This window comes from Chelmon rostratus, chromosome 12, assembly GCF_017976325.1.
Source record: "Chelmon rostratus isolate fCheRos1 chromosome 12, fCheRos1.pri, whole genome shotgun sequence".
Classification (NCBI taxonomy): Eukaryota; Metazoa; Chordata; class Actinopteri; order Chaetodontiformes; family Chaetodontidae; genus Chelmon; species Chelmon rostratus.
The window spans coordinates 7,280,180-7,294,688 of NC_055669.1; the positions used below are offsets into that span (position 1 = coordinate 7,280,180).

The 14,509-nt window shown below is 41.7% G+C and overlaps 1 protein-coding gene across 3 annotated transcripts; it reads right to left on the reverse strand.

Moving 5' to 3' along the window:
* Positions 1 to 1,489: 1,489 nt before the first annotated feature.
* On the reverse strand, positions 1,490 to 13,462 carry dis3l2 (DIS3 like 3'-5' exoribonuclease 2). 3 transcript variants are annotated; one of them, XM_041949756.1, is made up of 21 exons: positions 13,378 to 13,462; positions 12,010 to 12,779; positions 11,765 to 11,895; positions 11,340 to 11,393; positions 11,034 to 11,135; positions 10,664 to 10,847; positions 10,381 to 10,445; positions 9,725 to 9,954; positions 9,468 to 9,641; positions 9,094 to 9,173; positions 8,868 to 8,980; positions 8,652 to 8,759; positions 8,239 to 8,472; positions 7,365 to 7,444; positions 6,988 to 7,171; positions 6,565 to 6,651; positions 6,101 to 6,248; positions 5,263 to 5,393; positions 4,586 to 4,690; positions 4,328 to 4,432; positions 1,490 to 4,166 (listed from the first exon to the last, which is right to left on the reverse strand). In XM_041949756.1, the coding sequence occupies exons 2-21, from the start codon at positions 12,752 to 12,754 to the stop codon at positions 4,065 to 4,067; spliced, it is 3,162 nt and encodes a 1,053-aa protein (XP_041805690.1). In that variant the 5' UTR covers positions 12,755 to 12,779; positions 13,378 to 13,462; the 3' UTR covers positions 1,490 to 4,064. The 3 variants fall into 3 exon arrangements, with proteins under 3 accessions (XP_041805690.1, XP_041805692.1, XP_041805691.1); XM_041949758.1 differs by having other exon boundaries at positions 12,010 to 12,773; positions 13,378 to 13,440; XM_041949757.1 differs by lacking the exon at positions 13,378 to 13,462 and adding an exon at positions 12,876 to 12,937.
* Between the last annotated feature and the right edge of the window lie 1,047 nt (positions 13,463 to 14,509).

The following is a 14,509-nucleotide window of genomic DNA, read 5'->3' on the forward strand; positions in this document are numbered from 1 at the left end:
TGCTACACGAAGCAATCAGGGGGTGTGTTACTGTGTAGCAGCAGCACCTTCAGGAACACAGCTTTCTTCATCAATCAGAGCCAGCAGGTTACAGGGTTTCTCTGCCAGGAGGTCCAGGATGTTAGGATCGTCACTAAATTTGATGTTCTTCTACATGGTGTCCTCTTTCAGGTACACCCCTAGATGTGTGCAGCGTTTACTGCAACCTATCTAGTTTTTTTTGTCTTTTTCCTGTCTTTATTGTGTGAGGGTGGCTGCAGAAATATATGAGGCCAATAACTCTAATTAGGAAAAAAAATATCTGCATGGTGAGATGAAGAGGCTACCACCAAAGGCAAGTTGGGAAAACAGCAAACAATATTCTTATCGATAAAATCCACACTCAGTACTGAGGGACTTTCTGCAGCCTAACCTTTCTCAGCATCACAAATTTACAGCTTTTCTGCTCATAAACAAAGAAATCCACATGATGAGCTGCAGTTTGAAAGAAAAGGCGAGAGTGATCCGCTCCCAGCTGATCAGCATCAAAAGGAACTTAAATGGGAGGTTTTTGCAAAGCTGTCATCAACATTATTCATCAAAAGCCCACTGCTGTGCTCAGTGCCACTGGTTGAGGTGAACACAGGTAACAGAAAAAACAAAGCAATTAATGTAACACACACAGAGAACAATCAAGAGGTCTGCCTAACACTTTACCAGCCATCTTCATTAAGTGTCATAATGGATTTATGTGCAGCCTTTGGACCCTGGTGGTGTAAATCAGGCCCTGCTGGGCATCTCACAGACTAACACTGCAATAAAGATGTAAATATGAGATTCATTATTTAATCTTTTGAACTGAAGGAGGACCAGATTCCTCTCACTTGAGATCATGTGTGGTTGCTATCATTTAATATTATGCATAATAAATACAAACAGTCATGTTTCTGTGGTTGTGGCTAAGTCAGCTCTTCCACTGCCAGTAATGAACTGTAATTCATTTCTATAAACTGCTACGGTTAGCAGTCGTACTTCAAACCTGAAGGGAAACCTCAGTCTGATAGTCAAGTGAGTTAATTGCACTGCTATAAAATCAAAGTAATTACGAGGGTTTAAAGTCAAAATAGTGCTGAGATGGGAGTCACTGCTGGTTACTATCAGTGTGTTCAGCTTTGACAAACTCTCTGCAAGGCAGTTAAAGAGAAAAATAAAAAACCCTCGTAAACAACTCTTCAGCACTGCATTTTTGCACGTGCTGCTGGGTAATGTTCCAAAGGTACGTCAGTTCAGCACTGCTTCTACTGACTAAACGCTGTGACGTTATCTCAATGCACTGTTTATGGTGTCAGATGCAAAGATTATCTTCCTGTTTCAGCTCATCAGCCTGATCTTTGAGACATTATTGAACCGGAGGAGTAATGACTTAAGATGATGATAGCAGATACTGTGCAACATTTGAAAGAAAAAAAAACCCAAAACACTTCCTTCTTTTTATGAATTGAAAGTTGTATTATTAATGTCTGAAAAATAAAGTACCACTAAACAGACTGAATGAAAATACAAACAAAAATAACTATTCACACCAAAACTTTTAAAACCTGAAATAACCGGGTTTTTTTTTGCCCCTTGGTGGCAGCAGAAACAAGCTCAACAGGTACATTAGCAGTAATACTATATTAGTCTCCACAAACCTCAAGTCAGAGCTGAGGAAAAAAAGTTTTGTCAGAGGTTTAAAGTTTCAGCTAGTGCTGTCTCATTGGGTGTGGAATTTACCTGTAGATTATGAAGGTGCCGTATTCAGCTGTGGCATGACTGTGGAACTAACCATCCTTGCAGATGCAGTAGTTTTATGGCGATTCATTACAAACACTATAAAGAAGACAGATGATGTGTTTATTGGCAGCATGAACTAAACAGGCGAGGGCGGTGTCACAGTGTAATTAATTAGGGGTCATCAGTGTCACACTGCAGGGTTTAGCCACCAAGTTGTGTTTGAGTAGAATTTGTGTTCCCCTCCTCCCCACCACCTAAAATGTACTTTACACAGTTTGAGTCAGTTTCTTCCCCAGTGGACTTCATGTACGTATTTATTTCCCTACAGACAAAGACCACCATCTATCACTCTATATGGTGGTTTAGCAGAGTACAAATGCACTTTCAGTACTGACCAAAATCAAAGTTACATGTTGCAATAGAACTTAGACGCACACAAACTGTACAGGAGCTTTTAGAGTTTGCATTCTCAGGTTTTCAAATGTGAGAAACATTTTTTTTTCAACCCCAGTCACAGAAACACATCCTCACTATCAGTGAGCTTGCTGGTTTAAAATACATTTAAAGGTCATGTCAGAAAATGTCAGGTTGTGTAAAGAAACATAACTTAAAAACATCAGCTAGAGGCCTGTCAAACAACAGAGATTTGATATGCAAAAATAAAAATAAAACTGCAGACATGGCAGCTAATTTGTATGACATTACATGGCACTGTTCAAGAAAAATCTGACTGAGTGGCAACTAAAGAGATGCACATTGACTCAGTTAAAGCAAAACTGAAGGCCCACAAGCTTTGTTAAAATGTGCAGCTGCACTGTAATGTAGTCATATCTGCACTTGACTCAATTAAGGCCGAAATTCACAGTTGATATTAATGAGGTTCATAAAGTACTGTATCTGTGCTAAACAAATCAAGGCTGAGCATAAAAAACAACAGTTGGAAGCACTCCAAAGCACATGGACCAACATAAAACACATTAAGAACTCAAGGCCACCAACCGTTTTCAGCAGCAATTCACATTCAAGTCATTCCCATGTCTTGTATTAAAAACAATAAAAATGAGCTGACAAATTATTAAACTTTGGCCTGACTGGCACATTTAACGCAGTAAATGTACCTCGTGTTATACTAGATGAATAAGTTTGATCCATTTAGAATTTAAACCAAATGAAAAGTCCTGCCAGCTGTACTTCATGGCTGTGACTGAAGAGGCCCTTCAGCCCCTTCATTCACACCCCAGACGAGTCTGAAACTCTTCCTGCATAAAATACTATTAACACAGTAGACACAGCAATGTAAAAGTGGCACGCAGTAGCTGTTATTATATCCCTATGCAACTGTTAATATACTTGTTTCACTTCTCTATTCCTGCTACATTTTCACTGCTTCATCCATGTAGCCTCACTCTGTTACAATTGCATTACAGCCACCGCAGCCAGTCAACTTCAGTAGTGTGGTTTTCTCTATTGCTGCACAAACACAAACACAGGTCTCCCCTCAGTCTAGAATCAGGGAACCGCTGATATTAAACTCAAATTAGTTAAAATTCATCTTCCACACATTAGACAGTTACAGCACATCAAAGCGGTCCTCTCACAGGTTAATAAATCAACAGCAAAATAAAACTCGCTGCTGTATTGGTTCTTTCACAGTCAGATCAGAGTCACGATTCAATCTGAAATCCTCACTGATGACAGGAAAATAGCAAAGTCTGTGACTTCATTAAGGCTTAAATAGATACATCAGTGTTTACATGTTTTCAACCACTTACTATACATCACAAATATCATACAGTCAACCATTTTCCAAAGCACATTATGGCAGATTAGAACTGCTGTTCTACTTTCACGATGGCCAATATATCTTTTAATTTCTGGATAATTCAGGTCAGCTAGCCTTTTAGACTTTATACCACGACTTAGACGTGGCACAGATACATGTTGACTTCTATATGTTCAAGAAATTAATGGGAATGAAAAATAGAAGCAAAGTCCTTTTCACAGCTAATTCAACATGAAACACAATAACATACCTTGGAAAGTGGGCAGCAGCCTTGTGCATGTTTGTGGGTTGTTTGTAAGAAGTGAGCAAACATGAAAAAACACTGGAGCGGGCCTTCAAGATGAAGCTGAAACCTGGTGGGAATCTCTACTGAAATCTGACTCTGACCTGACTGTTGACTTCCCTGATCACCACAGTAACACTGTTTCTGAGCTACATGTCATTTCTACAATTGAGCAAAAAAAAAAAAAAATGTGCAATTACAAATTTCCATACAAGTGTTTGAGTATTCTGCGGCACACTGAAGGGTTTAGGTGTTGCTCTCCTCGGGCCTCTTGAGCACTGCACTGTATTTCATGGGTGCGCCGTCCGCTTTGAGCTGCACCTCCACTAACGTGAAGATTGAGATCACCTGGAAGCGGAAACAAGAAATGATGATAACCGCAATTCACGCTTGCTGCTCCGACTCCTCGTGGGACAGGCTGGTCATCTTGTTTTCTCCTGTCTTTTTCTAATTTGCATGTTTTTATGCCAAACCATAACTAAAGTATCTTCAGTGTCAGTGGATCTCACCTGCTCTAATGGAGGTTTCTTGGGGTCCTCTGGTGTCCAGACCAGAGTCAGCTCTGATTTCTTCCCCACCTTACGATGGTGGAAGTTGTCCAGGCCCGCAACAAACTGAAGGTGGAAACAAATAGTTTCAGTTTTTCAGAGGAAACTACTACTGGGATGTTGACTTGTTGGACGGTTTTGTTTGGGACCATCACTCTCTGGACTATAAAAAACTGAAAACCAAACCGTTCCCTTGAAATACAGTGTACTGGAACTGACCTTGCAGTAGATGCGTTTCTGCACTCCGTATCTGAGAACCAGCACGTCAAAGGACTGATCCAGCACCCCCATCACCATGGCCTCAGAGTCCAGAGGGCCACAGTCCTGTGGAGCACAGACCAAAAAAAAGACTTGTATATACTGACAGTATCCTTATTGTTCCTTCACGTGAATCCGGCCTGGCAGTTAGGAACTGCGTCAAACCTTGGCATATTTCACATTTTAGGCATTTGGTAGAAATGCTGAACCCTTTTTCTTTTGAGGACAATAGATTAGCACCAACTCAATGATCACCCTGGATCATCATCATCATGAACCATGGCGCTCTCCTCGCAATATCACTCTACCCACTGAGAAATAATATGAAATGTGAAACAGGATTATTGAAATTAAGAGCTCAAATGACAGGATTTTTTTGTAAGGAATTAATCAATAATGACTATTGTCAGAGAGAGAGAGACCTTTTTGAGACATAAAACATTTAAAGGTAGCTATTAAATGTTTGTAAAACTACATTTTATGAACGATTTATTAGGTCGTAGTTGGTCAAGTACTTGATGTGAATGTACACTTTGATAAAAGCAAGAGGACAAAAACTAACTCAGCCAGAAGAGCAAATGTGTCCGTTTTTCCTTTAGTGCCACTTGTTGACAGCATGCTGTGACTTGGCTACCCACCTTCACAAACACTGCAAAGAAGAGCTCAGAGCTGAGCTCCTGGACTCTCTTCGACACAGTCTTCTTGTCGTTACAGTGTGATGCCTGTTTCTGGACCTCTTCTGTTGACAGCCCCAAACTCGGCCCACAGTCTGCACGCAAGCAGACAGGAGAATGAGAGAAAACAAATGAACAAAAACAAGAATTACCACCTCGCAGTTGTATGCCTCAGTCAATCAGTCAATTTGCAGTCATATCCATGTCTGTCCAGATTCATGATATATGCAGTGAAGACTTTGGGGGAATTCAATAAAAAGGCACTGAACATGTTTTTAGGTGAAATGGAAGTTGTCGCTATATTGACATGTTTGATTCCAGTGAATAATTTCTAGTGAGAAACAAGTCTTCACTTCACAAAACTAAAAGGTTTTGTGTGGTCACGGTGACCTTTGACCTTTAACCACAAAATTCTAATCAGTTGAGCCTAATGGGACGTTTGTGCCACATTTGAAGAAACTCCCTCAAGGTGTTCATGAGATATCGTGTTCGCGAGAATGGGCCGGCCAGAACTGAAAACGTAATGCCTATGGCCACAGCTGTCGCCAGCACAAAGGCACAAAAATCACACACAGACACACAGAAAGGAGCAGACAGAGGCAGGAAGTGAAGAAACAATGGCCGAGTCAACAACACAAACAACACATCAGCTCAATGTGAGATCTGAGGCTGCTTTGTTCTCCGCATTTCTCTCCTACATCAACTCGGCACGTCCTGTGATACAACAGCACTGCGTTCTATCATTTGTTTAAATGTGTGTGCTTGTGTGTCCACGAGAGCGTTCAGTTGACAAGGTACGCACCCAGTGAGGAAGCCAGCAGCCGGTGGACAATGATGTCAGCGTAGCGTCTGATGGGCGATGTGAAGTGAGTGTAGAGAGGAACGTTGAGGGCGTAGTGCTTGAAAAACTGCTCCTGCTTGAGAACACCTGTGCAGAAGTACACCGCCATCTGGGACACAACAATAAACCAGATTACATTCAGAAATATTACTGCAAAGGTTTCAGGTTCAAACTGTAAATATTTAGATTTTATCTCACCAAATAAAATGTCTTATCACATGACTTGTTTCTTTTCTTTCATGCTAACAACTACGACATGACATGCACATTTGACACATGACGCTACTACTATCCTCGTTTTGAATAAATCGTCATTCTTTGGTTTACAAAAGCAAATCTATTCCACACAAGCTTCAGAAATGGCTAAAAGTTTAAAGAGGATAAAAATGGAAGGCGCCCTCCAGCTGTGGTTTCTGGGCTCTAACCTGCATAGGTCTGGAGCACATGTGGGTGAGGACTTCTTTTCTGGCAGTGGAATACTCATCATCACCAAGAGTAGTATTGAGACTCTTCTGCATATTGGAAAAGCAAAAAAAAAAATACATTGTTATTCTAAAAAGCTTTATCAATCATTTATTGAGCACATGTGATATCCCTGGGAGAGGGATACAATACAATAAAAAACGAAGCTCCCCGTTATCAGAGCCACATTTCCACCTTTTCCTCGTACGATCATGTAAAAGCACTAGCAAACATTAGGACATCAAATAGACAAGATATGAGATATTTGCTGTAAATCTGAATTTGATCACTTTAGGAAAATCTAAACCTTGTGCCTTCACTGAACTGACTGAGGACAAAACCTATTTTCGACAGGTTTCTGAGATATTAGAAAGTGGGCTACTGACGTGTAACGCTCCTGCAGAGGACAGATCAATATCGATTCCCAGCTGGTCACACAGCTCCTGTAGCTCATCCACCAGTTTGGCCTTCGGTGGAGGATGGCGCCTGAGCAGGGCCAGCTCAGGGAATCTGCGGTGGATGTGGTGGGCTGTGGCAATGTTAGCCAGTAGCATGAACTCCTCCACCAACCTAGAGAACACAGTTATGGATGAGAGTTAAATGCCCAGTGGGGAGAAATAGGAAAGTGGGACGGATATTTAAGCTCCAAGCTGATTCAGAAATATATTCCATCAGAAGTTACGTCAAAAATATTTTTTATTTTGGAAGAGAAACAGAAGGAATTCAGATACAGACATGTATCTGAGGGGGGTTTGTTACTCACTTGTTACTGTCTCTGTACTGGTAAACGTAGCAGCCCTGAGGCATCATGGTCTCTTTGTCCAGGGTGAAAGACAGTTTCAACTGAAACAAACAAAACAAACAAGACATGCACAGAAAACAATGTCAGCAAGATGATGAGTCAAATAATCTGGCTCTAGTTTCTAGGAGATAAAGATAGAGAGGATTCTTGATGAATAAATATTCTCATGTTAGCTATCATAAATAATCTTGTTGAATCTCTTCCAGCTAACGCTTAAATGATCTGTGATTAACTTTTGTTTTGAATTCGGGGGACATGAGTGGAGTGCTGAAACTATGATCAGCAGCTGCACAGAGTCTACTGTGTCCAATTTCTTATCTATAAAAGGAAACCCTACCAAAGATAAAGGGATTAAACAGACTATAAAAGACTACAAACCCAAACATGAACATGAACTAAATGTCAGTTACAAATACACTGCAGTCTGTGTTGATCCTCACAAAAATTTAGACTTTATGACTTAGTCATTAAGTTTAAGTCCACACAGTTTATTTGATTACTTGTAATTCAAGTAACATTTAGAACAATTTATTAGTGTCCAAATGAGTTTCTTGTTCAATTTTTCCAATAACAGTCACATTTTGTTTATATTTAACCATTTTACTCTAGTTTGTCGCAGCTCAAACCTGGTCTGAAATTAGACTAAAAGTGTTTTAGCCAAACCTTTCAAACCTTTAAGATCTACCAGGTATCAGATTAGTTTTCCAAACTTGATGAACGCTTGTTCTGAAAGTTGAGTGAAGGGTTTTGGAGCACGATCCCCCCTCTCAGACATTTCTGTCATGCTCCGTTGTGCATGGTATAGAAAAGACAAACACAGGTAACAAGGACTAACCTGGTCTAGTCTGAGGGCTCCTCCTGAGAAGCGTTGAGCCCGGAGGTTCTTGGCAATGGAGTGCAGGTTGAGCACAGCTTGATGGATCTCATCGATGGGGTGCTCAGGGTCCACAGGGGGCAGCTCCTCGGCAGAGAACATCTTTTCTGGGGCCTCGATCATGCTCTGAGCATGGTCGTAACTCAACTTCACGCAGGAGCGGATGACTGAGCGGCCGAACCACTCATTCAGGATCTGGGGGATGGGCAGGTGAAATGGAACCAATAAGATGAATCAGGAAACAGAACAACAGAAAACATCCCCGGCAAATGCCATCGCTACCACCACCGTGAGCATATACAGACAATTCATCTTAATCAATGAGCCCTTACACCGTTTCCTCTCAAAGCGGCATGAATTCTGAATGATCATACCTTCCCCTCCGGCGTGATTTTCCAAATGACAGAGAAAGTGAGTCTGTCGGTGAGAGGATTCAGACTGCACAGCTCCTCACACAGCAGCCTCGGCAGCATGGGGATCACCTGGGCAGTGTCAAAGCATCCGAAAAGTCCATATAATGCAAGATCTCTGATTTTCAGGTTGAAAATGAAACAACTCATTATTGTAAACGATTGTCATGGAGCTCTCACCTTTTGAACCATGTACACACTAGTTGCTCTTTGGCTGGCGATGGCATCCAGAGCATTGTCCTCACCCACAAAATAACTCACATCAGCGATGTGGACTCCCACCTCAAAGTTGCCTGTGTAAAAAAGGCAGTCGTTGACCTCCCATCTCGCAGCAAAAACAGCATCTATATCTAATCAAAATTAATCAAAATCATCATCAACAAGCTCCATAGCTAAGCTAGTTTACCATCGGGGAGTTGTTTACAGGACAGAGCATCGTCCAGGTCTCTGGCGGTAGCAGGGTCGATTGTGAAGATACACTCTTTCCTACATGTGATAAAAACAGTGCTTTGTAAATGAGATGAATATATATGACTTAAAGTAAGACTTAATACAGCACACTTGTTTGCTGCCATTTGATGACAAAGCTTGAAATCATCAGTGGCCATGTTATCACCCAAATAAAACGCAGGGGTACTGCGTTTATAGAGCTTCCATCTCTCCTTTTGTTCACAGCTGGATTTGACACATGCAGCGTGTTTCTCACTCGGAGAACATATTTACAAAAACACAGGAAAGATTGTAGAACAACATAAGCATGTATGGGCTTCACAGTCCTACCTCAGATCTCTCCTCTTTCTCATCTCCTCAGGTGGGATGGTCCAGGGCAGGTTCTTGGGTAGGCAGTCTAACACTTCATCTGAGAACTCAGAAAAATCAACGTCGTACTCTATCAGGATGCCCTCTGTCTCTGGCTCGATTTCTCCAGCTTGGCCCAGAGTCTTAGCCAGTTGACTGGAGGAAACATTAGGACAGTCAGGTTGGTTTTCTCACTCTTGAAATGGTCTCCTGCATAAAGTTTTGAACGTAACACTCACCCTTCTGCAAAGTTGCTGTCGGCTGCCCAGTTGGTGATCCGACATATGAACAAGGTGTTGGTGTAGTCGCCCGGGCGGGAACTAAAGTCTTCGGGACAGTCAGCGAGGGGAACGTTAATCCGTGGCACTCGGTGGTCCACAGGGGAGAACATGGCAAAAGGCTTATCTTGCAGGAATTTCAGGAAGCCTGTTGCAGCTCTTGAATGTTTCTTCTCAACGATGTACACCACCTGACATACGAATAATAAGGGCGGTGGTGAGGCGACTTAGAATTCAAGGCCTGAGTGTATTTTTTTAACATCCTACACACAAGAGAACGAGCATAAAGACAAGTGATGGCAAAAGCAGTGCATCTTTTATTGTGAAGTAATCCGATAAATTGCTAACTGTTGTTGCAATTTAGCACATCTCGTATGGGTCTTAATCAAGATTAGGAATAAGTTTGCATTCGATCAAATTGTCGTTTTACATAAGAAACTTTTGGTAGATGAATGTATAAGTCATGTGGACTCTGTCACAACATTCTGCTGTTGCTTATTGTTGAGCAGGAAAAAAAACATATTTCTACCAGACTTCTGATTACTGTCTATTCATCTGGGAAATGGGAGGGAAGGGTGAGTTAGAAATACAGCACAACAGATATGCAGGAAGCTCACTTTAGCAGTCTTTTGGAGTATTTCCCCATTAGATCGTGGGGTTGAAGAGTCCTCCAGAGGTTCCCCTATTTCCATCAGATGAAAGGACAAATGAAGATTTATTAGCTGAACTACTGTACAATTGTTTGGCTTCTCTGCATTGATACTCTCTTCAGACAAGTAAATAAACATCCAAAGACAGTTTACAAAGCAACCAAATACTGCTGAATTACTAATACTTGATGTCACAGTTCCCATATTTGTGATTTGCAGTAGCTGCTGTAATCTCAACTCATCCCAGTACCTGTGTCAGTGAGGGCGGTATTTTGAACCGTTCTGATGAGCTCATCTTGGTCGCTACACTGGTCTTCCACAATCACATCAGGCTTGGGGGTGTGCGCTGCCTTCTTCTGCACTGTTTGCACCGCGTGTTCTCTCTGGCTCTCTGACTCACTGGCGCCCTCACAGTCAGTATCTGACCTCACAACCTAGAGAGACACAAAAGTTCACCATCTGCAGATGCATTGAGTACTGGTGTTTTTTGCTGTCCGGGGGGAGAATAGCTCAAATTGAGCCTGTTATAGTGATAAAACTTTAAAAAGCTCATCCAAAAGCTTGAGACATGGGGCTTACAAACTAAAAGTATACCAGATATGTAGTTTAGTGTGGTCTACCTTCCACTGCTCCCTGGGGAGGATTTGCACCACCACTATGTCTCCATTCAGTGCCCTGTTGCGCGCTACAATCCCATCCAGAAATATATCCCGTGTGTCATCCTGCAACATAAAAACAGATTGCTTGTCCCCTGGCAGTCTTAAAAGGTTTACATCAAACCTTAAAGAGTACTCGCTCATACAACTGCCAAGTTACATTGTTTACACAGTATACTGTAGATGTGCAAACAAGTTGGCTATTTGGTGCTTTTTTATAATCCTCTCAACAGAAAACGATGAGTCAAATTATTTCTGGGTTGAACTTACAGGGGATGGGATGAAAGCTTCATGGTATTTCTTTGGGTTGATCCGTAACTGTCCCTGCAGAGAACGTATGGACAATTTAGAGATCAGTTCACAAACATCATGTGTGATTCACTTCTGTAATAACTATCCATGTTATTATTATTCCAGGTGCCACTTACTGAATTAATTTGCATTTTATTTTATGGTCTGGCTTAGAAAAAAAAATGGCCTTGAACTAGGTGGCACAGCAAGTATGCATATGTGGTATTTACATGTGTATTTTGGTCTATACAGAAGGAACAAAATACAAGTATTTTTTATGTATTTATCATAATCAAATATTTCTTAAACTTGTATACCCCCACAGTTTGACCACTTTGAGTAATTTCATCCATCCTCACTATAGATTTCATACAATCTCTGGAACAGTAACTCTGGGTTTCTACCTGAATGAGTTCTCCTCTTTTAAGGCCATGGCACACGTCCTCAGATGTCATGTAGAACTCAAACACTTGCTTCTTTGACCTTCTCCCTCCTTTGTTCTTACTCTTGTCAGCAGGGGAATTGGCACCTGAAGCTGGAAATGATTTCATTATTTGATCAAATCCATCATAAATCATCAAATGTATAAAACCGCACTATCTCAACGCCTGCTGAGAATTAACACCTCAAAAGCTAAACTGCACGTTACCTCTGGGCTGCAGCAGAGTTTTGTCTTTACCATGAGGGGACTTGGGTCTTGATGGCTGAATGTCAGCCTCGTGTTTGAATGTCTCTTCTCTGCTTTTCTCCTCTTCCGGGTGCTTCGACAGGTTTTTCTTCTTCGACTTTGTCATCTTCTCTCGCTCCTGTCCGCTTTTGTTGGCTTTCTTCGGGGACTGGGGACGTCCAACAAGTGAATCCGTCTCTTTTAAGTCTTTTTTCTTCTGCTGCTTCTGCTGCTTCTTTGAGTCACTGGGTTTTAAAGAGATGAGTTCCTCGCCAGACTCGATGTCTCCATCGTGGCTGGTGGCGGTGTCCCTTCTCTGTCCCCGTCGCTGCCTGTCAGACACACCCTGCTTCCTTTCACAGTCCTGCTGAGCACTGCGGGTGCTTAGTTTCTCCATGTACAGAGACAGTGAACTCTCCTCTCCTTTGCATTTCATGGAAGAGGGGGAGAAGTCACTTGAGTCAGAGAAATCATTGGGCACTTGGTCTTTTCTACGCTGTGGTATGTTCAGTCTGTCGCTCTGGGCATTGAGCAGCGTGCTTGGTCCATGTCCTTCCCTTTGAAATGATACATCCTTTGCATACTGTTCCAGATAGAGACTGAACTTGCTGCTGCTGTGCTGGCTGAGAAGCCTGGCATAGGCGTCTTTCTGAGGAGGAGTGCTTGACTGATTCTGGCTGCGCTTTGGCTCTCGACTCATGTTCTTGCATTGCCGAGGAGAATCCATGTGGCGATCCTTGAAGACGCTGTCTCTGAAAGAGGTAAAAAGCTTACACTGTGAGTGCTGCCATTAAATATCAACTTCATATAGAACTGTCAGGTTGCTTTAATTCAGCAACAATGCTTACAATTCAGTGCACTCAAAGTAGGAGGATGAGTAGGAGGTTAAACAAAAGTTAATTTTTAGAAAATGAAAGCAACTCATCTGACTTATTGCTGAGTAATCCACTTATCTTACATCATGTGTGTTAGCTTCGCGATAATAACAAACGTAGGCATGACTGGCAAGTAACCAATTTAAGGCTAGCTAAGCTGCATTCATACGTTGTTTTGGATGATAATCGTACGAGCAAACAAAACGCTGTATTACCACATTCTCATCTGTTTTAACGTCTCGTGAAGCTAAGAACACCTTTAAAAACGTGTCCTTGCTAGCAGCTAACAGTTTACTAACGCTAGCTAACAGTTATTAGCAGTGCCTGGCTAGCGCCGGCTAAGTTATTTGAAGCGGCGATTGTCAGTTTAACGTTAACTAACCACTTGTATGTCACGTACACCGCAACCCTGAACCACGATAAACGACTCGATAGAAGACACAAAGACTGTCAAACTTGAAAATTTGAACATTACCTTATTGAGTACGTGTAAATTATGTAACTTAGCTAGCTAGCTGTCGCTCAGAGCACACAAAGCCAGCTGATGCTTTCACTTCCTCCGTCGTCATGGATGGCTACAACCATGCTTCCTTTCAGTGCTGTCGGAAATGTGGCGATTGATTTAACACAGAAAAGCCCCATGAACAAGGTCAAGATTTATATGCGACAATATTAATTAATATTATACAATACAAATTTCCCCATGTGTCAGCTTGTCATCTTATCATTTACTAGTCAGGAGCACACAAGGAAATGTAAAGGGACAAGGTACTTTTTGGAAATTGACCACTCTGAATTGGTAACTCTGTGGCCTGTGTGACTTTTACAGCAATATAAATCAGTATCTCACCAAATTACCATTGGTGCTATCCGCACCGAGCAGCTCCATGACTTCTCAGAATTATTAAAAACAATCATAAACTTTATTTCTATGGCACCCTGCATACAAGAATTGCAGCTCAAAGTGCAAATAAATCGCACGCACCAAGTGCTTCACATAACAGAGATAAATACTAGACACCAAACAGGGATAGAAAAATAATGTAAAACAAGATGCAGAATAAAATCAACTTGAGAATAATAATGTAAAACAAGATAAAGCTAAGGAACCAAGGGCCGTGCTGGAGGCGTGAGAGGAGCACAAGCAGCCTCTAGAGGGCAGCAAAGGCTAAACATTTAATTCAATTGCCTGTACGGTGACATATTGTTGTGCGTGTCAATAGTCAACTCATAGTCAACAACTCTCTCTGTCTGATGGGAAAGATTGGACGAAAGCAAACCTAACATTCGGTCAGACAAAAATGTTTGTAGATGTTTGTGTGTGTGTGTGTGTGTGTTTGTGAGAGATGTCTGGGTGTGAGTGTGTGTGGGCATGTGGAAGTTTTATCAATTGCTGGAGATTCTCTTCTTTCCCCTGACAAGCTGATTTCACACCTGTCTGTTCACGCTTACTTCGCTTACATAGTACAAGACAATTCATGAAGGCTCCCTTGAGCGCAAGCGCTCATGCACACACACACACGCACAAACACAGTTGCTCTTGTGATGAAGTTATTTACAGTAGGAGCTTTGCATGATTGAGGAGAACACAATATTACACCACCTGC

Bases quoted from the DNA above. Each gene is read 5' to 3' on its own strand.
- dis3l2 (XM_041949756.1), bottom strand. From the start codon at position 12,754: ATGGATTCTCCTCGGCAATGCAAGAACATGAGTCGAGAGCCAAAGCGC. The intron at 10,446-10,663 runs GTACTGGGATGA...TGATGGAAATAG, and splicing joins TACCGCCCTCACTGACACAG to GGGAACCTCTGGAGGACTCT. The intron at 5,394-6,100 runs GTGCGTACCTTG...GCTTGCGTGCAG, and splicing joins GCTGCTGGCTTCCTCACTGG to ACTGTGGGCCGAGTTTGGGG.